This window comes from Malania oleifera, chromosome 2, assembly GCF_029873635.1.
Source record: "Malania oleifera isolate guangnan ecotype guangnan chromosome 2, ASM2987363v1, whole genome shotgun sequence".
Lineage (NCBI taxonomy): Eukaryota > Viridiplantae > Streptophyta > Magnoliopsida > Santalales > Ximeniaceae > Malania > Malania oleifera.
This window is the reverse complement of record NC_080418.1, coordinates 62,271,174-62,295,316: the sequence shown is the minus strand read 5'-3', so window position 1 is coordinate 62,295,316 and position 24,143 is coordinate 62,271,174. Positions and strand designations below refer to the sequence as shown.

Genomic DNA, 24,143 nt, shown 5'->3' with positions numbered 1-24,143 from the left:
TTATGAGTGGAATCTTGATGGTTTTACTGAATATCAAGTAATCAAAATTCATTATTGGTATATTGTGAGGAATTTGGCTGGGAATAAATGCTAGAATTCTTTTAGGGGAGAGTTTTTCAATAGAATTCATTTGGATATGATTTGTTACTTTGACATTTTTTTTGGACTTATCGTGTTGTCTGTTTTAAGAGATTCTATCCTTTTCAGGATATCACTAGAGATTGAAGTGCTTCACTAAGATAGGTAATTTTTTGTCTAATACATTTACATAATTGGTAAATGGTCATGGCAACTCCCTTTGGAACCTAATTTGCTTTGGCATAATGCTAATAGGAATAAATCATCAAAATTGTTGTAGAAGTATTTCTATTTTTGATCATATTTCTTTCTTAATTATTTTTCTTCTTTAATTTCATTCCATGAACCAATTGCAGAGTAGATTAGAAGTTTGCGAAACAGTAGAAAGGGCTTAGCTACTGTTTAAAATGTTTTTTTAAAATACTTATTATTAAATATTTGTGCCAATAGTTAATATTTAATTTACATTTAATTAAGTATATATTTTAAAATTATTTTCTTAGAAATAAATACTTATTATTAAAATTTTTTTAAGATATATTTTTAAATAAATATTTTTTTATAAGTTGTTTCAAATTCTGAATTTATAAATAGAACCATTTGAATCTGTTTGGATCAAGAGTTTTAATTGGGAAAATGAATGGAAAGAAAAATAAAAATAAAACTCATTTTTTATTATATTTTCTTTCTACACTAAATATTATTAAAAAATTAATTAAAATTTTAAAAAATTAAATATAAATAATTCAAAAAAATCATATTTTTATTTATTAATTTACTTTTCTTAATAATCAAACATTAATTCATGAGCTAAAGAGAGAACAAAAAGCGCAATGATCTTCCTCTGTTCCTCAGCTTCTTGAGGCATCCATGCGTAAAATGCCTTGTGCGGGACCATATGCGGTGTGCCAGCGCGGTTCGATTCCTGAGTCCTCTCAGATGCTGTCTTCAACTTTGCTCATAATCGTTCCCTGCTTCTGCCTCTACAAGTCCCAATACGAACTCAAAAAACCTGTGAACGCGCGCACCTGTACAGAGAGAAAGGGATGATTTTACCTGTGGTGAAGCTGGGAACCCTCGCTCTCAAAACCCTGTCTAAACCCATAGCTAATCGGCTCAAGAAAGAGGCACTCTGGCACCCCAAGTTCCGCCACCTCATTGTCAGCTTTGCTCAGGTTATCTTTTGTAACATCTTCTTCTGGTGGCCATATGTCTGATTAGACATTAATATGGCACTGATGCTTCGCAATTGATGTGGGTTTACTTGTTTTGGTTACTTGCATTTGGTCTGTAGCTTTTTTTATTTTATTTTATTTTTCTTTTTCTCTTTTTGTTTTCTTGGCTGATTTATCACTGCCAGGGTTACTATGTCTTTATCATGATCAATTAATTCTGGAGTGTTTGTAGAATTCTTTCTCGATTTGTGCAGATAGCAGAACGTTGGAATGGCTTGGTGCTTGCATGTCTTCTGCTGGGCGGGGGATCTGCATGCCCATTTCCTCAATTCCTCACTTTGTCTTTTCCATTTTTCCCTCTTTCCTTTTGTGGGAAGAAGTTGATTGAGACACAACTTTAGTTTGTAATTTTTTGATGTCAAAAGTTGACTTTGCTTGGGTGTCTATCCTTGATCATCAACAACTCGGGAACCAAGTTGTTGATAGACCTTTACTAGCTTCTTTGACCCTTTGGTTGGGAGTCGGAAGTTGTGAACGTGTCTTCAGCAACAGCAAGCCCTTGTAGCCTTAAGTTAGGAGCAACCCTTAGATCAGCAATAAATCACAAGTTCCTTTTACCCTTGTTTTGAGAGTAAAAAATTGAGAATAATTCATGACCAACCCCTTTTACTTATGTCTAGATGCAACTCTTAGATTGGGATTAAGAACCGAGAATCAGTCTTTGCCACTTCCTTCTATGCTTGGATTAGGAGTAAGGAGTTGAGAAAAGGTTTACACCAGCACCTTTTACCCTTAAGTTGGGACATGACCCTTCGATCAAGAGTAAGAACTGAGAAATAGGTCTTCGTGAGTTCTTTTCACCCTTATGCCGAGCCTAAATGCTAGACTTATTAATGTGTCATGTGTGAGTGTACGTGCTGCACTAATGGGATAGAGCTGACTCAGAGGCAGAGTTGAATTGAGCTAATTTAAGGTTGAGCTGAGCTGACTTCTAAGGAAGAGTTGTTTGATGTCAAGCTAATCTGTGAGTCAAACTTGTTTTGAATTCGGGCTAAGTTGAGTTTGGGTGGAGCTAACTTGAGGTTGGAACAAAATTTTTGTTTGGGTTACGTTGACTTGAGGCTAGACTAGTTTGAAGTCTACCTAAATTGACATGTGGCTGGGCTGGTTTGGGGTTGTATTGAGCTGACTTGACGTTAGCTTGATCTATGGCTGAGCTTTTTTGAGATGAAGGTCTCACTAGAATGTCACGAGCTTACATGCTGGACAGTTTATGCATATTGAGCTAAAAAAACTATGCTTAAGACTCAATAATTTAAATGCACTGGCTGAAAACCATGCACTAGATTACATGACTTAATACATCATGCTAAAAATTGTGCACTGATGTAAACTATTGAATGCACTGGGATGAAAGATTGTTCTCTAAGCTAAATGATTTAATGCACCAAGCTATGCTTTAGGCTAATTGTCTCAAAATATGCTAGGCTGAAAACTGTGCAATGGGCCACATGATTTAATATGCCATGCTGAAATCTGTACGCTAAGTTAAATTATTAATGCACCGGTCTGAAAAATTGTTGTCCAGGCTAACTAATTTAATGTGCTGGATTGTGGTTCTGGTTAATGAATAAAACTGTGCACTGAGCCATATGATTTAAATGTCCTAGGCTAAAAACTAAAATCGCTAGTCTTAAGGCTAATTATTCCCCTGCATAATTTAGATTTTACTTCTCATTATCTCACCATCTAGAGTAGGATCATCTTCTATGTATATACTCAAGCATTTTTTCTGGGAATCCATTATGTGTGTTTGGCAGGGTGCTGCTTGCAAATGCAAAAAACAGTTTTAGGAAAATGAAAAATGCAATGAGTGTATTAGGATGATAAGAGTTTAACCATTATTCGTAACTATAAATGATAGTTACTATGTGGAGAATATGTTCGATGAACCCCTTATAGATTTCATATGGTCTAGATTTGAAAACTAATCATCTTAGTTGGAAGCAATGACACAAATTATGTGACTCTCTTCGTTGATGGCTTGTAGGGAGTATCTGTTGCATTTTTCTAATTGTTGGATAAGATTTCCATAGAGCTTTTGATCGTCAAGATCATTTTTTCTCTTTGACAATTTTTTTCAAGGTTTCATGTGGGATTTAGTTATTTTAATCAACAAAACGGTTTTCTTACAAGGAAAAAGGAAGTTCTTTCAATGAGATCAATGAGCATGTTGTTATTCTATTCTTATTTTGATTGAGGAATATAATAGCTTATGAAGGAGTTATCCAAAACCCCAACTCCATTGGTGAGGTCCTTTAGGGCACCAACTCATTTCATTTTCTATGGTTAAAAGCAAACAACTTTTGTTGTTTTTTTCTTTGGAGAAGATTCTAAATAGGGGTGTATTTGAGTCAAGTTGAGTCAACATAGTAAGATACTCGAACTTGATTCGGCAGTTATTAAAACTCGAGCTTGACTTGATTATGCCTAAATTAATTATAAATTAATATTAAATACATGCATAAATATATATTATGTACATATAATATTGAATATATTTATAAAATATATACTATATGACCTATGTAATATAAAAATAATAAAATTAAAAAGCTCAGTTAGTCTTGAAACTTGACTTGAATACTATTGTCAAGCTCAAACTCAACTTATTAAAATACTCAAGTAGTTCGAGCTCGACTCAAACTCGAGTAGAATTGAGTCAAGTTAAGTCGAGTTAGGGGATGAGTTGAGTTTTAGTAGCTTGCGAGTAGGCTTGACTCATTTATACCTCTAATTCTAAATAGGGGCTATTCAAATGATTTGTGTGTTGGATGGTAAGGGGGCCATAGGGCGGAAGAACATTCTTGACTCGGTGGAGGGTTGACTAGAGGGAAGCAAAGCAAGTGAAGCAAGAATTGCATTGCAAAATGTAGTTGAAGAGAAGAAGCCTAGGTGTTTGGATGATGGTTCTATGAACGTGAGTCATAGGTTATGGTTCACGGAGTTGCCTAATAGCAGCCATAGTGTAGGCAAATCGTTTATAGGTTCCTTGGATATGGTGATGGAGGTTTTTTGACAAAGAGAGATATGGAAGGCAAGAACACAATTTTGGCATTCTTCGTCAAGGCAAGAAATTAGTGGTTCTTCCATTAGATTCTATTGTTATAAGGGGAAACTTCTTAAAAGTTGTGAATGGAGATATGCATGGCACATCACTAGAGCTCATAACCTAAGGTTGAGTGAAGAAAAGCCATTAATTTGGGGTAGGATGGTGAGGCCCATCTTGCATGTTAGGTTACCAAAACTATGTAGGAAGGCCTAGCATAAGGTGTCTTAATGGGGGTTGGACCTAGCCAAATCCAACAAGTAATGAGCTAGCTATTTTAAGCCCAATTACGGAGATCACTCAATTGAATAGTTCCTAGCCTAATGGATTTTTGGGTGGGCCTAGGATTCTCTAGGTTCGTAGTAGAGCTAGAGAGGTCGCCTTGATTTAATGGTAACTCCAAGCAGAAGGTTGGGGTCTCGTAGAGCTGTATTGTTTTAGAATTTGGGGAATATGAGAGTAGATAGAGGAACTCAAAAAGCTTGTTGAAGACGATTGAAATGGAGATGTGATGGAACCTAATTTGGTGTTACATTGCTTTTCGGAGGCTCACATGAAGGCAAAATGAGATGATGAGGATTGGGGTGATGAATTGAAGTGGGAGGAGAAGGGCCTCTGTCATTTGATCAATTGGAGCCTCTCTCCCTTGAAGTAGAGGTGAGGAGAACATATCTCTTCAATCTAATGATTTTGAGGAGGGTTTACTACTATAACCATTGAAGCACATAGACATCTCAGACTACCAATGCCAGGGAATTTCGCAAAAAAACAACAAGTATAATGTTAGAAGTTGGAGAAGGAAGGGTAGGGACTGAACTGTGAGGCCCCAATATTTGTCATTCATGGTAATAATGCTTTAATGGGAGTTTAGAGCATTGATGAGGCATGGATTTTGGAGGAACCAAGTCAAAATTATACATGGTTAATTCTAGTGCGTCTTTGTTTATAGTCCCACATTTGATTCTCAAGTCTTCAAGATGATGCGGCTTGTAATCTTGGTAATGAACTTCTTGGGGCTTGCTCAATAAATGTTGCTACTTCTCAATGTATTCTTCCCACTCATTTTTAAAATTTTTTTTTCACTTCTTTTAATTCTTTGTTGAGCTTAAGGGGTTCAACCAAATAGTGGCACTAGCATCATGCTATGGACTTTCGAGGAGATGAGAGGGATAGCTGGGCAGACCCTTCTTGATAAGTTAAGCCTCAACATAATGAACCATAACGAGGAAATTGGTAGAGGTGAAAAACCTTTGAAGTTGAGTAGAGAGCTAGTAGCTTGCCTTAATTAGTTAATGAAGATTCTCTCTTGGAATGCTTGGGGGTTATGGAGTAGTAGGGAGCGTAGAGTTTCAGTGAGTTAATCAATAGAGTTTCCCTTGATATCTTGTTCCTTTAGGAATCCAAGGCAAGGGGTGGTGGATAGTTTTTTGGTGAGAAGTATTTGCAATTCTAGGTTCAAAGATTGGGCGTTTTGCTCTTCCTCTAAAGTGGGTTTTTTGGGGTTTTTTTTTTTTTTTTTGGGGGGGGGGGGGGTGTAACGTCCCACAATTTCTTAACATAAAATATCACATAATAAATAAAATGGTCAACCCGAACCTGTGGGTAGCGGGGACACCTGTCAAATACAGCAGAAAACCTAGTAGCAGTAAACATAAAATCTTAAACATCCAATCATAAGACATAATACCAGAGCATTCTATACATCCTCACATATATCAAAATATCTCTAGGGTCAAACACAAAATTACTCTGACCCTATTACAAAATCTTACCCTTCTCACAGGGTAATTTCACTAGCTCAACGGCGGCCCTGACCCGCCGGTCCCTCAGGGGCTCCTGAAAAATTAATTAATTTTGGGGGTGAGACACTTCTCAGTAAGGGAAAATAAACTAAATACAGTTGTGTGGAACATGAATATTTAATGCATTTATACGTATACAGTACATTTCATAATTCTATAAACATCATCATATCATACTAGGTAAACATATATTTTCACATCTGTTAATAAATCATAACATACATAAAATCATCTGTTATAATTGTAATACTGAAAACAAACCCAAGATGAATAGCTAGCTGGTGTCATGTATTACCCTCCATGACGGGTTGTGCAACCCGAAGGTGGGACCCGACAATGGCTGGCCGACCACTGCCGAATCAAATATGTCTGTAAGTACAATGGGCCCGCCACACCCTAGTCCGGACTGCCAGGTGGACGTCCACACTCTACTGAAAGTCACATCGACTATCCATCTCCCATCCCCTCGTGGGACGGTAGCACTAATAAGGCTTCGTGCCAAAATTAACCCATAGCTACGGTACCGAGCTCCTGGTTTGAACTAAACTAATATCCTGGTTGTGAAAACATATAATACATGATCATACATAACATCATTACGGCCTCGTGCTGAAAACATAGATACGGCCTCGTGCCGAAAACATAAATACATGGCCTCGCGCCAATAACATAAATACGGTCTCGTGCCGATAACATAAATATATGGCCTTGCGCCAAAATTGTTTCAGGTATATATATTCTGAAAATACATCATTTATCATATAATCGTCAAAACCATCACAACATAATTCACCTTTTCATAATACCTGAAAACATGTTTTGTTCGTAAAATCTTTTACATTATAATACATTTCACATAAAATAATATTCATGCCACACATATGCTGTTAAAAGTCATACTTCATATTCTAAAATCGTGATTTCCTTATATTTCATACATACATATACATTTTAATCATCATAGCAGTATTTTCCCAATCGTACATTTCATTCGTAATACACAATATAACATATGCTTTTCTGAAAATAAATTTACTCATAATCAATAATAATTTGCATGAAAAATTACTGTTTTAATTTATTCCCTTACCTGACTATTGAGAAATTCTTTAGGACCCAAATCCTACGCCCTTAGTGCCCGAAATTCAACTCCTGAAATTTACATTTCCCCAGATTAATTAATCTGTTTCTCCAAAATAATACTCATCTAGCATTTCCTAAGCTTCATATACCTCAAATTAATATTTAAACTATTATTTAATATCCGTACTTAATTTTTCAAATTTTACCTGCGGGTCCTAAAATTACACCCACGGTGCTCACCCGAGCCCTAAATTTCATAAATCTTACTTCAGTCCTAGATGCTTAATATTTTAGTATTTCTAAATTAATGCTAATTAATTAAAAATAAGCCCCTTAATAATTGCTGCACCTCAAATTTGGGGTTTTGACCCGACACCCCCACGAGAATTCCGTCCCACTAGACTTGTAGAGAATCATCCCTAGATTCTCGTGGTGGTGTCCGTTCGTCAATTGGACTTATATTTTGCAAGAAATTAAAGAAAAAGGGAAAAATGGTTTACCTCAGGGAATACGCCTATGCCGCTCCTACCACCGATCCGCTCCGGTAGAAATGACGGCAGCGGCGAATGGAGTCCAGTGGTATCTTCATATTTTCGATCGGGCGAAAATCCGTTACGAAATCGATTAGAGAGGGAGAGAGAACGTGAGGAGAGAGAGAGAGATTACAGAAGTTGCAGAGAAAAGAAAAGAAAAAAAAAGGTAAAGAAGAAGAAGAAGAAGAAGATTAAATTGAATTTGAATCTCCTGAAGCTTGCTGAAGCTTCAGGAGGATGAATATAATAATAATAATATTATTATTATATTTTTATTAATAAAATAAAAATTAATTTTAATTATTATTTTTTTCATTTTTTTAAATATGTTTAATTAATTAATTAATTAATTAAAATTAATTTAATTTTTTTTTAAATTTTTTTTTATTTTTTTTGGAATTCATTCCACTAATATTTTATATCTCTTTTTGGGGTTTTTACAAAGGGGGGGGGGGTCATTGTATGGGACACTAGAGTAGCATGTATCGATGATTTGTAGTTAAATCTTTTTCCATTTCTGTGAATGCTTTAGTTAGGCAAGCCTTGGATCATTGCCTAGATCTGTTGGATGCTAGTCCTAGTCAATGGGGCTCTACCTCATTTAAAAATTGGAAATATGGTAAAGGCATCATTCTTTCAGTCCGTTAAGATTTGGTGGAAAGACAGTAGTGTCGAGGGGTGGGCAGGTTTAAAAATGAATGAGTTAAATTTCATGAAAAACAACTTGATATTGTGGAATAAAGATGTTTTGGTAACTTAGAAGAGAAAAAGAATGGGATACTTGCTAAGATCGAGTGTTGGGATAGGTGGGAGGAGTGTAGTTTGGCTAGTGAAGTGGATATGGCTACAAGGAGTTACTTTATTAATGACTTGGATTTAATCCTTTTTCAAGAAGGTTTTAGTTGGGGATGGAAATCTTGGGTTAAGTGGGTGAAGGATGAAGATTGTAATACCAACTTGTTCCATAGGATTGCCAATGGGAGAATGAGGAAGAGCTTTATTAAGGAGTTGGGAGTTAGGCTAGGGAAGTGTGGCACAAGAGTCCAAACCAATTGGGGAGGCAATTATAGATTCTATGAGAGGCTTTTTGTGAGAATTTTGCAAACATTTTGATCTTAGAGGGCTTCAATTAGTATCTAGTTCGTTAGGAACTTGCTGTTTGGTTGGAGAGACCTTTTGATATAGAGGAGGTTAGGGGGCATATGTTTGACGTGGAGAGAGAACAGGCTTTGGGCCTTGATGGTTTTAGTATGGCAGTATGGCTTTCTTTCAAGATAGTTGGGAGGTGATTCTAGAGGATATTATGGGATTTTTTCATGAGTTTCATTGGCATGGGGTGGTGTGGAGAAGGGGGGGGGGGTGGGGGGGGTAAGTTTTGCTTTTATCGTCCTTGTTTCTAAGAAGTGTTATAAGAGGGTGAGAGACTTTAGTCTTTATAAAATCTTGGCTAGGGTTTTATCTAAGAGGCTGGGAGAGGTGTTAGGAGGTATACTTTGGAACAATCTTCTTTCATTAAGGATAGATTTTAGATGTTTTGGTTGCCAGCAAATTGGTGGAGGGTGTGAGGAGGCGGGGAGGGAGGGGTGTCTTGCTTAATTTGGATTTTGAAAAAGCCTATTATATCATGAGTTGATGTATTTTGGACTATGTGATGGCTAAGAAGTGTTTGGACAGGTTTGAAGGAGTTGGTTGAAGATTGTTTATCCACTAACTGTCTGTCATAGTGAATGTTCAACCAAGGGAGTTGTTCAAGGCCTTGTGAGGTTGAGATGAGGGAGTCCCTCTCCTTTTTTTTTTCCTCCCCTTGCACTAGTAGTTGATAGATTGAGTAGAATGCTTAGTCATGCTCAATGCCTTGAGATGATTTCTTTGTCATCTTTAGTTTTCTTGATGATACCCTTCCTTTTTACAGGATGGTGTTGTGAAATTTTGAGAGGTTTTAGGTTTAAAATTTTTGAGAAAATTTTAGGATTGAAGATCAACATATCTACAAGTGGGATGGTGGGCATTGATATGAGGAGGGGTGAGTTAAGAGGGTTTTGCTGTCTCTGATGGTTGTACTAATTTAAATTGGCCATGTATTTGGGTTGTCCTCTTAGTGAGAATCCTAATTTCTCTACCTTTTGGGATTGTGTGGTGGAGAGAGTAGGTAGTAGATTGGAGGATTGGAAAAAGGGCATATTTATCCTTAGAGCAAGGTTTTAAATTTTGATTTCCTCTCAAATTTCAAAGGTGCAAAAATTTGGAAATTTCAATTTTGATGTCAATTTCGATTTCGATTTGAAAAAATAACAAAAATAGTAGTAAAACATGGAATTCTTTTATGAAACTTTATAAATGGTTAATAGACATAATAATGTAAGTTTCAGGACTAATATATTACAAGTTAAATACATCTATTTGTGTATGAGGCGGAAAAGTTGTAGTACAATGTCTATCAAACATTTTTGTAAGATAATGTGTATTAAACATATTTAGTTAATACAAATGAAATTCATAAATTATTTAAATATTTATTTATTATACAAATAGTGGTAAATTATACATTAATGGTTGAATAAAATGTCGCTATAAGTTTATTTTTTTATATAACTTTAAAAGCCCTTGTAATAATAATTTATTTCGATAAAAAAAGTAAAATAAATTAAAAGAGGAAAATTTCACTTCACTCCTAAGTATCTCATTTGAATTCCGAGGAAATTTCATTTTATAGTTAAAATTTCAACAAGTTTCACTAAGATTTTTGAGATTTCAGTAAATTTCGGATGATTCTTTGAAATTTCGACATAAATCGACTCCCATTTTCATTTCGAGGGTGATGGAAACCGGAAATTTCGACAATTTTGTGGAAATTTAAGACCATACCGTAGAGGGGGTTGCATTACTCTCATCAATGTGGATCTTATTAATATCCCCATTTATTTTTTCGCTCTTTGTTCATGAGGGAGTGGATGCTGCCCCAGAGAGGCTTATGATTTTTTTTTGGGTTGTTGGGTATTGGGGAGGAGAAGAGGGATCATTTTTTTAGTTGGGATGGGGTTAGAAGACCTAAGCCTAAAGGGAGTTTAGGCCTCAGGGATGTGTCTAAAAACATTTCTCTAGTTGGAAAATGGTTATGGTGGTTCTTCGTGGAGGTTGATTCCTTACGGGGCATGGTAATTAGAAGCAAGTACGGTTTGCATCAGAATGCTTGGGATACTAGAGGTAGTGGCAATGCTTTTTATTTAAGCCTTTGAAAGTTTATTTCACAGGTTGTTCCCTTCTTCTATCCTCTGACCCTATTCTTAGTTGGAAACGAGTATCTAATTTGGTTTTGGGAGGACAATTGGGTGGGTGAAATCTCATTGGAATCTTTGGTCCCTCCTCTCTCTAGGAGGTCCTCCATGCATAATGCCCTGATTAATGTACTTTATTCTTTGGATGGGCTCTTTTTTTTTGGGTTTTTCATTTTTTTAGATACCTTAATGCGAGAGAGGTTGATGATCTGACCATTTTGTTGAGTGCTGGATTCTTTTGTTCCATAAACAAGAACTGATTTTGAGGATTTGGATTGGGGTTTTTTTCAGTTCTTTTTCCAAAAAATCTTTTCTTTCTCATTTTTTGATGACCCCAAACCCTTCTTATTTTCCCTTGAACAACTTTGTCTGGAAGGCCAAGGTTCCATTCAATATCATGGACATTGTCTCAATACCAATGATATGTTTGTATATGGGGAGGTATAAGGGTACTGATCCAGAGATTAGTATTATGTGTTTAGAGTCAAGTGAAACTAGTGATCACTTGTTTCTCCATTGTTGGTTGGCAAAGCAGCTTTTGAGCTTATCGTTCTCAGTTTTTGATGAGACACTGGTGCTTCCACGGACTGTTGACGCTTTTTTGTTGGTGTGGTTTTGAGGTTTTGGAAGGAGTAAAAGAGGGATAATATTATAAATATGTGCTATTTTTGCTCCTTTTTTGGACTTTGTGGACTGAATGGAATGCAAGAATTTTTAATGGAAGAACAGCTTCCTTGCACTTGTGTTTCTTTCTGGGAGTTTTGCTGTCTGATCTTCAGGGGCATTGAAGGGGGTGCTTTATTGTAACTGTTTTTTAGGAGGGTATCTTATCCTCCACTCTTTTTAATTTTCCCTCATTTATGTTAGTGAAGTTTTTTTTTTCCCCATCACCCCAAAAAAAAAAATCAAAAAAGTCTTCATACTATAATGGTAGCAATTGTATGAAATGCATGAGCATGGGGCCCTGTGATGATAATCCCTGGCATTTGATAGGTGACCATGTCTGTTATGAGAATGTCGTTAAATCATTTTTAATTACATGCAATTGTATTTAAGTGGCCATTCTGTCCATTACCACCAATAGTCACTAATTTGTCGTTAGGTGCTTACCGGAAGTTACGACTAATCTGGAATTATGTTCGTTACAAACAATTATTACTGATTTGCCATTATGTACATCACCTACAATTCTGACTGATTTTGTATTTGGAAACCTACTAATTAGGAGATTAGCCTTGTGAAACTCTTCAAATGGTCTTTAAGCCTGCTTGGGAGTAGTGACCAAGTAATCTATCATATGAAATACACAATGAATAATAATTGCTGAAACATAGAATACATGATCGTGTATATTAGGGGTTTTAGGCATGCGTGCGGACGCCATTGATCCAAAACCATAAATTGGGATCCTTCTCTTGCGAAAATGAGAAACATGGGCTAGGGTGGCCTATCAATGGGGTTAGCTTGGCTTTACAAGAGAGACCTAGCCTTTTATAGAGTTAGAAATATAGTCGCACTACCTTACTCACTATAGACTCTCCAATTATGTTTAGGTGTTTCTAATTTTTTACCACATTCATATGTGGAGTGAACTCTGCCTGTGATGTATATAATGTCCTAATATTTTCACACATATCCGGTCCCAAGCCCGGGTAAAGGAGGAGGGTTGTGTTAGGTAGCTGACAGGTAGCGTAAAATTTTTCAGATCACTATGATACGAATCCTTACTGAATATTCGTTGGGTCGTCCCTATGAGCGATGCATTGCACTTTTACCACCCAGGTGTAGCGAAAAGTGTGCGAGGGTGGGCTAGGTTGTCGTCTTGAAGTAGCGCGCCATGTTAGCATCCAGGGTACAGTGTCAAATATGACAAGGTTCTTGCATCATTTTGGACGTGGGTGGAATATAGGGACACTTATGGGTAAAAACATGAAAATTGTGGACACAATGATTAGAAGAAAAATTAATATAATTTGCCTTCAAGAAACTAAGAGGGTGAGGAAGAAAGCTAGAGAAATTGATAAGTCAAGATTTAAACTTTGGCACACTGGAAAAGAAAAATATAAGAATGGGGTAGGAATTATTGTATACAAAAACTTAAAAGATAGTGTTGTAGATGTAAATAAGCTTAGCATAAAATTTTAAGTGACAATTTTGGAAAGATATGGATAGTATTATACAAGGCATATAAGGGATTTAGAAAATATTCATAAGAGCAGATAAGAGTGGACACGTTGGAAGGGATAATAAAAGTTAAGAGAGGATACATAGAGGATATGGATATGGAGACAAAAATGAGTCTAAGGAGATGATCTTAAATTTTACGAGGGGTAAGCATAATTCGGGTTTAACCGAATTAACCAACTGAGTTCGGTTAGTTTGGTTAGGTTAATGTATAGGTTAGGTTCGGTTCGGTTCCAGAATTGGATAGTTTCAGGTATTCGGTTTTCGGTTCGGGTATAGGGAATCTTTAACTCGGTTAACCAATATAAATTAGTAATATTAATATATGATATATGTTAAATGTTTAATGTTTTTTACTTTTTAGGAAGGCCAGCCCTAAATCCCTCTTCGGCAATTGGTTAACCGAATTTGCAATCATATTTTGTTTTTCATAATTAATTTTAAATTTATTCAGTCAAATTCTGTTAACCAAATTACCCGAAAATTTGGTTCAGTTGAGTACGGTTCGGTTACAGCAACTAATTCGATCGGTTTGGTTAGGGATTAGTGTTAATAAAAAAATTTGGTTAATTCGGTTAATTAACCGAATTTGGCCAAACTGACCGTTTGCACACCCCTAGACTTTACTATGTCATATGATTTTATACAATGAATACTTTAAGAAGAGAGAAGAACACTTAATTACCTTCAAAAGTGGACAAAATAAAAGTGAAATAGAATTTTTCTTAACCAGGAGGGTAGATCGTTTATCATGTAAGGATAGTAAAGTTATCTAAGGTGAAAGCTTAACCACACAACATAGAGTTTTAGTGTTAGATATATGTATTAAAAAATGGAAGAGAAAGGATAAAATAAACTAGTGTATGAGAAATAGATGGTCGAACCTAAAGCGAGAATATATAATAAAAATAAAAAATGATCGAAGATGGTGATTGGACTATAGAGAATGGTGTAGACACAAATACTCTTTGGAGAAGGATAGCTAGCTCTATTAAAAAGACGGCAAAAAATATTTTAGGTGAATCAAGAGGAAGATTCTCGAATAGCAAAAAAAGTTGGTGGTGGGATCAAGATGCCCAAAAAGTTGTAAAGACAAAAGAATTTGGTTTAAAACATGACAATAATGTATAAACATGGTTAACTTTGAAAAGTATAAAGAGGCGAGAAAAGATGCAAAAAAGGCCATTAGTGAAGCTAAACCTAGATCATTTAATAATTTGTATGATAGATTAGATACAAAAGAAAGAGAAAGAGATATATTTAAACTTGCTAGAGTTAGAGAAAGAAAAAGTATGGACTTAGCTAATGTAAAATGTAGTGAGGATGATATTGTCTTAGTTAAGGATGAAGATATAAAAGAAAGATGACGAAGTTACTTTAGTAAGCTATTTAATGAAAATCAAATAGAAAGCTTAAACTTAGAATTGAAAAATGAGGAAAAAACTAAAAATATGAGATTTATTCGCAAGATTAAAGTTAATGAAGTTAAGTTTGCACTAAAAAGATGAAAAATGGAAAAGTTATATGAGCGAATATCATCCCAATTGAAGTTCAGAAATGCTTGGGTGATAATGGAATTATATGGTAACTAATTTATTTAACACAATTATAAAAACTAAGAAAATGCTAGATGAATGGAGGAAAAACACTTTAATACCTATGTACAAAAATAAAGGATATATTCAAAATTGATTGTGGAATTAAACTTATGAGTCATACGATGAAACTAAAGGAAATGGTAGTTGAACAAAGATTAAGGCAAGAAATGAAAGTCTCAGAAAATCAATTTGGTTTTATACCTGGTAGATCTACTACAGATGCTATATATATTGTAAGAAGATTAAAGAAAAAGTTTGAGAAAAGAAGAGGGATTTGTAAATGGTATTCATTGGCTTAGAGAAAGCGTATGATATGGTACCTAGGGAAGTTTTATGGTGGGTTTTAGAAAAAAAGAGTGTATGGAATAGGTATACTTATATCATTAAGGATATGTATGATGGAGTAATGATTATTGTAAGGACTATAGGTGGAGATACTACAAAATTTCCAATCACAAATGGTGTACATCAAGGATTTGCTTTGAACCCTTATCTTTTTGCGTTAGTGATGGATCAATTGACTAGGAGTATCGAAAATGAGGTTCCATGGTATATGTTGTTTGCAGATGATATTGTCTTAATTGATGAAACTAGGGATGGAGTAGAGACTAAGTTTGAATTATGGAGAGAAGCTTTAGAATCTAGAGGCTTTAGGATAAGTAGAAATAAGACAAAATATATAAAATGTAATTTCAGTGATAGTAGGAGGAATATTGGAGACGAAGTTAAACTTGATGATGAAGAAATAAATAGCACTAGTAGAATTTGATACCTTGGATTTATTATGCAACCTGAAGGAGAAATTGAAGAGGATGTAGTGCATAGAGTTAAAGGAGGTTGGGTAAAATGGAGAAGTACTTCAAGTGTGCTTTGTGATCGTAGAATACCCTTAAAATTAATTGGGAAGTTTTATAGGATGACTATAAGACCATCTATGCTATATGGATCAAAATGTTGGGATAATACGAAACAACATATCCAAAATGTAAAATTTTCCGAGATGAGAATGCTTAGATGGATGAGTGGTATAACATTGAAAGATAAATTAAGAAATGAACATATTCATGGTAAGTTAGGCATAGCTCCTGTAGAAGATAAGATAAAGGAAGGACGACTCAAATGGTTTGGAAACTTGCAACGTAGGCCAAATAGTGCGTTAGTGAGGAAGAGTGAGTTAGTTACTATGAGGGGCAGTAGAAGGGGTAGGGGTGGACCTAAGATAACTTGAAATGAGATAGTGAGTAATGATTTAATGGCCCTGAGTTTGTCAAAGGAAAGTGTCCATGATAGCATAAATTGGCGGAAAAAGATTAATGTAGCTAACCCCACCTAGTGGGACTTAAGGCTTGGTTGTGTTGTGTGTGTGTTTTATTCATATGTGGAGTGATCCTATGCTATTAGTTATTTTAGTCTTTTTTGATTAAATGAATGACCTAACTTGAAGATAGGTCCCTCCCTCTATTTATAATACAAATCAAATACATTTTAATGACCATAATACACTTACTTCTCACTAATTAACATTCTAACGCACTTAATAGCAATACAAAAAGACTAAAATAACCTTCTAATGCTCCCCCGCAAGCTGGAGCATGAATACCCTATTCTTCTAGCTTGTTACAATTAAATTTAACACGAGCACCCCCCAAAGCTTTGGTAAACAAATCAGCAAGTTGCATAATCAGCGTTAAGGAGGGGATACTAACTCCTGTAAGAAGGAAATTGACTACCATTTAAATTTCGATGGAAATTTTGACAATTTCATGGAAATTTAAGACCATGGTACTATCTATCCCTGTTGAGAAGATTAGTGAGCAGAATATTGCTGTGAATAATCAGCTTTAAGGACGGGATACTAACTCCTGTGGAGAAGATCAGTGAACAAGATGTTTCTGTTCAAAATCTTTTGGATAGAATGGGATTGTGGATGACTGACTGATCATGGAGGGAATGAAGTTTGATTGGATGGAGCTAAAAGTAAATCTAATAAAGTTAAGCGGGAATTGGCAAGGCTTCAAAGTTCTGTCAATTATGAAGGGAAGGGTTTTAAGAGGGGTTTCTTAATTAGGATTTGTTTTTAGTTTTTTATTTGTTTTTATTTTTTTTTTCTAGGCATTTTTTTAACTTCTATTTTTTATTGTTTGTTTTTTGGGTTTTGAGGATCTCTCGTCCTCCCATAGCTTTGTAACTTTCTCTATTATCATTCTTAATATATTTATTTTTCTATATAAAAAAAAACAAAATTTAAAACTTTTAAGATCTTGAAAACAACTCTTGGGATGAAAATTACTTTATGGCATTGTACGACTTAAAATGATAACATTGTTCATGATTTATTTCAACAAGTCCAGTAACAACGAATTATTGTGTTGGCTGCATCATTTGTCAACATGTGATTAATTTCTGTTAATATTAATTTCATTCCACTTTTTCTCTATGCTTTCAACATGAAATCCCTTGATACTTTCGCTATTGAAGCAACCCATGTCCCCAATAAGACATTATATGTCATATCATATTGTATCTTTAGAGTACCATAGATGTCCATGACATAATTTCTTTACGACATTTGTCATGCTTTGAACTAGACTTTTAGTATCTCAAGCCTTAGAAATAACTTTCATAATTGTTGTGATGCCCCGAACTCGAGAATGGGCCCGGAGGGTTATATTAAATAAATCTCTGATACCACATGTAACGGCCCAAACCCGCAAGTGGGGTCTAGGGTGTTTTTTCTGTATACTATAGTCTATGATATTACAATTAGCATATACGTAGCAGAAATAATTTAAAACACCTCAAATACATTACCAGAGTTCTATACCATTTCCACATTAGTACCTCCAAACAACATTATTACAACCCATGGATTTAAAACAAAACATGTAAAATTCCATATCTTACAACCACTTATAGTAACTACAATAACTAAACCCGTCCCCAGCTCTCTAAGCTCGGTCTCCTGCAGGTCCTGAATATTTAATAATTTGCTGGGGTGAGACACCTCTCAGTAAGAAGGAATATATTATCATCAGTGTGTGGCTAACATGAATTTCGTATAGATAAAATATAACATTTAACTTTAAGGAGACTGCATTTAATGGTAACTCACGCCTATGTAATTGAAAATACATGCTTTCAATTTGTTAACAACACAGTTCAATAAGTATACATATAAAAACCTTTTTGTCTATCAATCCTGTAGCATCATGAGTTCACTCCACATGATTGGGTTGTGCGGCCCGAAGGTTGGACTTAGTTTGGGTGATCAACCCAAAGCTAAATCAATAAAATCCTGTCTGTAAGTACGACTTGCCACCCCATGCTAACTCGTATATTGGGAGGATAAAAATCCCATGCTGACTTGCGTATAACGAGAGGGTAACCCCATGCTCTCCCGTATCGGGAGGATACAATCCCATACTGACCTACGTATATCGGGAGGGTACTCTACTCTTCTCAGGCCAAGTCGACTATCCCATACCAACACTTTTACTCCACAGTGTGGCTGCACTATACTTCCTCTAGTAGCCTCGGTACCAAGTTTTCACGTGATCCGTACATTACCGTATCCATTTATCCTTATTTATCCATTTATTCTCATGCTGGCCTGTATACGGGAGGAATAATCCCATGCTGACCCGTACGTCCATTCATACCATTTATCATTTCAATATCCGTGGACTCTTTTCAACAGTTCCGGTAAAATCAATATGATACTATACATTTACAGTACAACCTTCTGAAAATTACAACTTGTTTATTAATATAATAAATCTCATGCTACAAAATTTGAATGTCCTAACATAACATAATAATTTTGACCAAAGAAATCATATCATATAATACTTAGTATACTTTAATGAAAACCAGGGTATAATCACCTTTACCATTTTATCCTAACTCAAAATATATAGTTTACAGGAAAATGGAGATAACGAACCCAACTCACTTTGATCATTCTTAATATACGTCGATAAACCATAGTTCTCATTTCTACATGCCTAATTCATTCTGAAAATCATACTTAGTATTTCTGTAATCACATACTCCGTACTAAACGGTTCAATTTTTGAAATAAACTGATTTAATCCAATTTCTTTACTTATACTCAACTTTAACTGGTTGGTTTTCACAATAAAACTATCATATTATTCATATATCCATTACTGCAGTTTAATCGGTTCAATTCATAAAACAACTTGAGATAATCTATTCCCCTTACCTATTCTTGAAAATATGCCTATTATACTTGGAAGATGGAAACTCTAGCTTTTCGAAACTACCGCGAAAAGTAAGCTGGCGAGTCGAGAGAGGAGAGAGAGAGATGATCGGAGAGCAAGAGTGGATCCCGGGGAGCCTTAGGAGTGAGAAAAACCCGTGAAGGATGAGAGGAACCGAAACCCTAGCTTTTAGAGAGAGAGAGAGAGTACGAAATTTCTAAAAAAAAAATAAACCTAACTTCTATTTATAGGCAAGCTGCCCCCCTCCCCCCCCCCGGGGGCGCCCCAACAACAAAACCGTCGACGGTTTTCCTAAAATCGTTGATTGTTTGGCCTTGTGACCCTTTATAAACGCTCTCGGTAGTTTAAACCGTCGACTGTTTGGCCTGTTCCAAACCCATTTCCTTCTTTTCTTTTCTTCTTCTTTCTTTTCATTTCTTTCCATTTATTTCTCTTTTCTTTTATTTATTTTTCTTGGTTCGGGTCTCTACAATTGTTGTGCACAAATATATGAGATGGAGAATCACCAATGGAGAACTTTAGATGTTTGTATTGTAGCTAGGATTTTTATTTTTGTTTGGGAAAAAAATCTGGTTATTTTATTTTTAGTACTTTGGATTATTTTGTAATTTCTTGTTTTAATTGGTGTTATTTTTTAAATATTTGTTTTATTTGTAATGTTAGATATATGAGTCCTTTGTTTGTAATGTATGAATCAATTTGTTGTCAGAGTTGAATGACTTGAATCCAGATTTTCTGTTTGGTTTTGTGTGTGTGTGTGTGTGTGTCTCTCTCTTACTCTGCGCCTCTTTCACCATGTCTCTTATTTTTAGATGCTTTGAGCCCGTTAACTCTTGCTTTTAGAAAAGAACATTGCTACATTGTTATCACATAATATTTTAGTGGCTTATAAATGGAACGTAATGAAATTATACTCTACAGCCAACTAGTATCAATAACTAACTTCATAAGCTAAGAGCTTGGCTTGCATGGTCAATGATATTCTTATGTTCTGTTTCACGCTCTTCCATGATATGGCTCCTTTAGCAAACATAAAATGTACCCAAAAGTTGACTTGATATGGTCCAACCAACTTGGAAAATGAGTCCACATACCCAGTCACCTCCGCTCAATCAACATGTTGATGAACTGGTATGAAGCTTTTGCCCTCTGAAGATACTAATTTACCCTCTTTCTCGCTTTCTAGTGCTCTATACCAATATTATATTGAAACTTGCATAGAACACTTATGCAAAATGCTAAATCTGGTGTAATGCAAAATTGAGCACGCATGAGACTCCCATCATTAGCTGCACGATGCACATTCTTCATCAAATTCTCAAGTTCAGTCTTTGGAGATTTATTCTTTTGAGTCTACCACCTTTAGGGGAAGCCACTAGGAATACTATTCTACATACCAAATCTACAAAGCGTGTGATCTGTGTGCGCTTTCCATGACACTCCTAATTGCCCATGAGATCTATCTCTCTAGATCACAATACTACACATCATATGTTCCTTTCCTTCAATAATCCTTGAGACTGCTATATGAAGTTCTTTATGCAGATTTCCATTCAAAAAAAGTGTCTAGATATTCATTTGATGAAGCTCCAAACTCTAATGAGCAAGCAAATCCATGATAATTCTAAATCAATCTTTAAAGGACAAGGGAGTGAAAATATTATTGTAATCTATACCTTGTCTCTCAATGAACCCTTTGGCAACCAATCTCGCTTTAAGTCCCAATAGTTCTTTTGAGTCCTTAGTTTTAATGCACTTGCAATCTGAAGGTTAACCAATTCCAAATCACCATTATGGTGCATTGACTATTACTCATCCCTCGAAGCATCAGGCACCTATTAGATCTAGTACTCTCCATGGCCTAAGTGAATGAAATTGGATCATATGCATTTGCTCAATTAAAACCATTTTTTGTAGGTGCACATAATAATTGTCTGATATTGCTGATTTACTCTCTTCAAACCCCAACCCCACCACAACACCCCCCCCCCCCCCGCGCGCGCGTGGCGCGAGGAGATTTGTAGGTGCAACCTCCTCATTTGTGCTAGCAGGTTGAGGAAATGGAACATGTTGATCCAACTCTCTTAGATGGCTGAATAATAGGCCTTTCTTCCACGATAGAAGTAGGGACCACAACACGATTCTGTTGAATTGATAGGAGTGCTGCCGCTCATCCCTACGTCCAACTCTAGGAATGTAATAATTTAATAAATTTAACAATTTTCGTGTTATGAGTAGGACAATAGAATCTATATAGTTCATCTTTCTCTCCATACTTGATATTACAGTCAAAGTTGCTTGACGGTCCCTTAGAGCTTTGCAGGTGGCCAATGAAGTGTCGAGAAGTTGCCCTAGGGTCAAGTTTCTTCTAAGATAGATTGTAAATCCTAACTTTAGCATGACAACCTAATGATAAGAGAGACTTGTTTTCCAAGTTTTTGCTCCAAAAATCTCATTTGACATGCAATTAAATGATTTAATCATGCTTTACTGGACTCCTAAAGGATTTTGATATTAACACTTGGAGATTTCATTTATGAAGTAGGGACCACAACACAATTCTATTGAATTGATAGGAGTGCTGCTGCTCATCCCTATGTCCAACTCTAGGAATGTAATAATTTAATAAATTTAACAATTTTCGTGCCATGAGTAGGACTCCTGAAGGATTTTGATACTAACACTTGGAGATTTCATTTATGACTTTTGATGTCTAGAGTAAAAAAAGGGCAGCCCGGTGCACAAAAGCTCCTGCGCATGCAGGGTCCAGGGAAGGGGCAGATGTTTTTGCGGCAAAGCTGAAAATCATATTTTATGATTTCCAAAAATTCACTTTTATGGGTTAAATCATTATATAAAGAAGTTTTAACAGACAATAAAAATAAAATGACCATATGCTTTTGAAGATAAATTTTAAAATAAAAATATCTTTCTTTGTGGTTGATTCGGTTAGCCCTCTAGTTTCTTGGAACTTTCATTTCAGAAGATCTCTAAATGATAAGAGAATTGATCGAACTTTCATCCTTGTTGTCGTTATTGAACAATTGTCAGCTCCCTTCAGTTAGGGATATTCATGTTAGCTCATTAGGTTTCATGTTGATTTTGAAGATGACAAAACAAATAAGAATTAGTGCATATATTAAATTAGACATATCTTATTGCAGAAACTTTGAAAATATTTCAATTTGTTTTTGTTTTTGTTTTTTTTTTATGAAACGAGATGTTTTGGGGCTTCCAGAACGATATGGCACACTTAATATGAATAAATAATCTAATTGTTATGAATTGTTCAAGTCAGCCAACAGATTCCGACCTTTGTCATAAAAGCAGCTCAACATATCTGTAGTGTTTGAATTTTATTTCTTCAACGGTTACTTTAATTGGCATGACTTTTTTTTTTTATTAGAAACAAGACTCGTTTATAAATCAAAATGAATTTTTATAGAATTTTATTTGGTATTTACATGACTATTTGTGGTTTTATAAAATATATCATCTCACTTGAAAATCAAATTTCTTGTCATATCATTCATTGTTTAACTTCAACTTTAATCACATGGAGTCAAAACCTCTCCAACGTCTAGTGGACAATTTTGGCTATAAAAGGACAATTTCAAGGAAGAAAGACGAGAAATCGCTATAAAAGTGGTCTCCCATTCTCCTCCATATTTCTAAGTGACAGAGTGTTTTGTTCTTAGTTAAGAGAGCGCTTTCTTATAAAATTTCTTTTCATTAGTTTTAGCTCTCTTCAAGTTTCTAGTCTTATTCCTTTGAGAGAGTTTGAGTTGTATGCTTGAGTTGTGGCATCAATCTACTTAGAGATATTAAGCCACATATCATTTGTAATTTCTCATCATTGTAAGTGTTGTTTGAGCTCTGGTGAAAGGCTTGTTTTGTATTCTAGTCCCGCTGAAAGGTTAGGTCTTGTAATTGTGCTTTTGTCCCGGTTGAAAGGTAAGAAGTCTGCTAGTAGAATCTCGACTTGGATTCGGTTGAGAGTGGACGTAGGTGCTCGTGAAGGAGACTGAACCACTATAAAAGAGTTTGAGCATTTCTCTCCTTACTCTCTTATAGTACTTATTATTTGATTGAATTAGTTGCTCAATTGTGTTTGTGCATATTTCATACACTATCTTGGGTTATTAAAGCATATAGGGTGAGATGTGAGTGAACATAAACTTATTCTTATCTAAGCTTCCGCAACGCATTTATTAGAATATACATACTATACTATTACTCACCAAGAGTTTGATAAAAGGAGTAAGTGTCATTAAAATTAGGAAAAGACCCAATTGACGCCCCCTCTTGGGTTTCCTAAGGGACCAACAACCCGGTCTTGGGTTTTAGATCATTTGGGATTATATTCTTGTAAATATTTTTTTGAGTTTTTTGACCTATTCCAACTCTTTTTTTCCTTTATTCTCATGTATTTGGAATGCCAAATCTCCCCAAAAGATTAAGGCTTTTATTTGGTCGACTGTGGTCAATAGCATCAATACAGATAATTTGTTGCAAATCAAGAGACCATTGAAGGATTATAATTTGTTTGATAATTTTTTGCTTCGATATTCCAAAGTATTATATTTTTTTTTTTGGTTTTCAGTTTCCTTTTTCTGGATTTTTCCAGAATTTTGATTGGAGATATTTTATTCTCCTCTTTGTAAATTCTTCTCTTTCTAATGAAATATCTTATTTTGCTATAATATATATATAATAAAAAATAAAAAAAAGTGAAATTATCTATAAATTTCTAATTCTTTTTTTAAATGAAAGACAGTCAAAGAATATTTTTATCATACACAATAGAATTGTTCTTAGATAAGTAAAAAAAAAAGTTTAACAAATGTAATAATTAAAAAAAAAAAAAGCTATAAGTAATTTCTATTTCTAATTACAATTTTTTTTCTTATTTGTATTCTTTTGCATTTTCAATATTTTAATCATATTCTTTGATTATTATTTGATTCAAGGGCAAAGTGAGCATGCATTCACTTAGGTTTTTAATTTATTTTAGTTTTTGAAATATTAACCAAACAGGTAGCTAGTTTTCATTTTTTAGTTC

General features: G+C 35.0%; 1 protein-coding gene across 1 annotated transcript in view; it reads left to right on the top strand.

The window, feature by feature from the left end:
* The first annotated feature begins 895 nt into the window (after window positions 1–895).
* The window catches only part of LOC131148922 (OPA3-like protein), a 45,778-nt gene continuing 22,530 nt past the window's right edge, over window positions 896–24,143 (top strand). Inside the window, exon 1 of the mRNA XM_058098884.1 lies at window positions 896–1,253. Within this exon, the coding sequence (XP_057954867.1) occupies window positions 1,125–1,253 (129 nt within the window). The 5' untranslated portion in view covers window positions 896–1,124. The remainder of the gene's footprint in view (window positions 1,254–24,143) is intronic.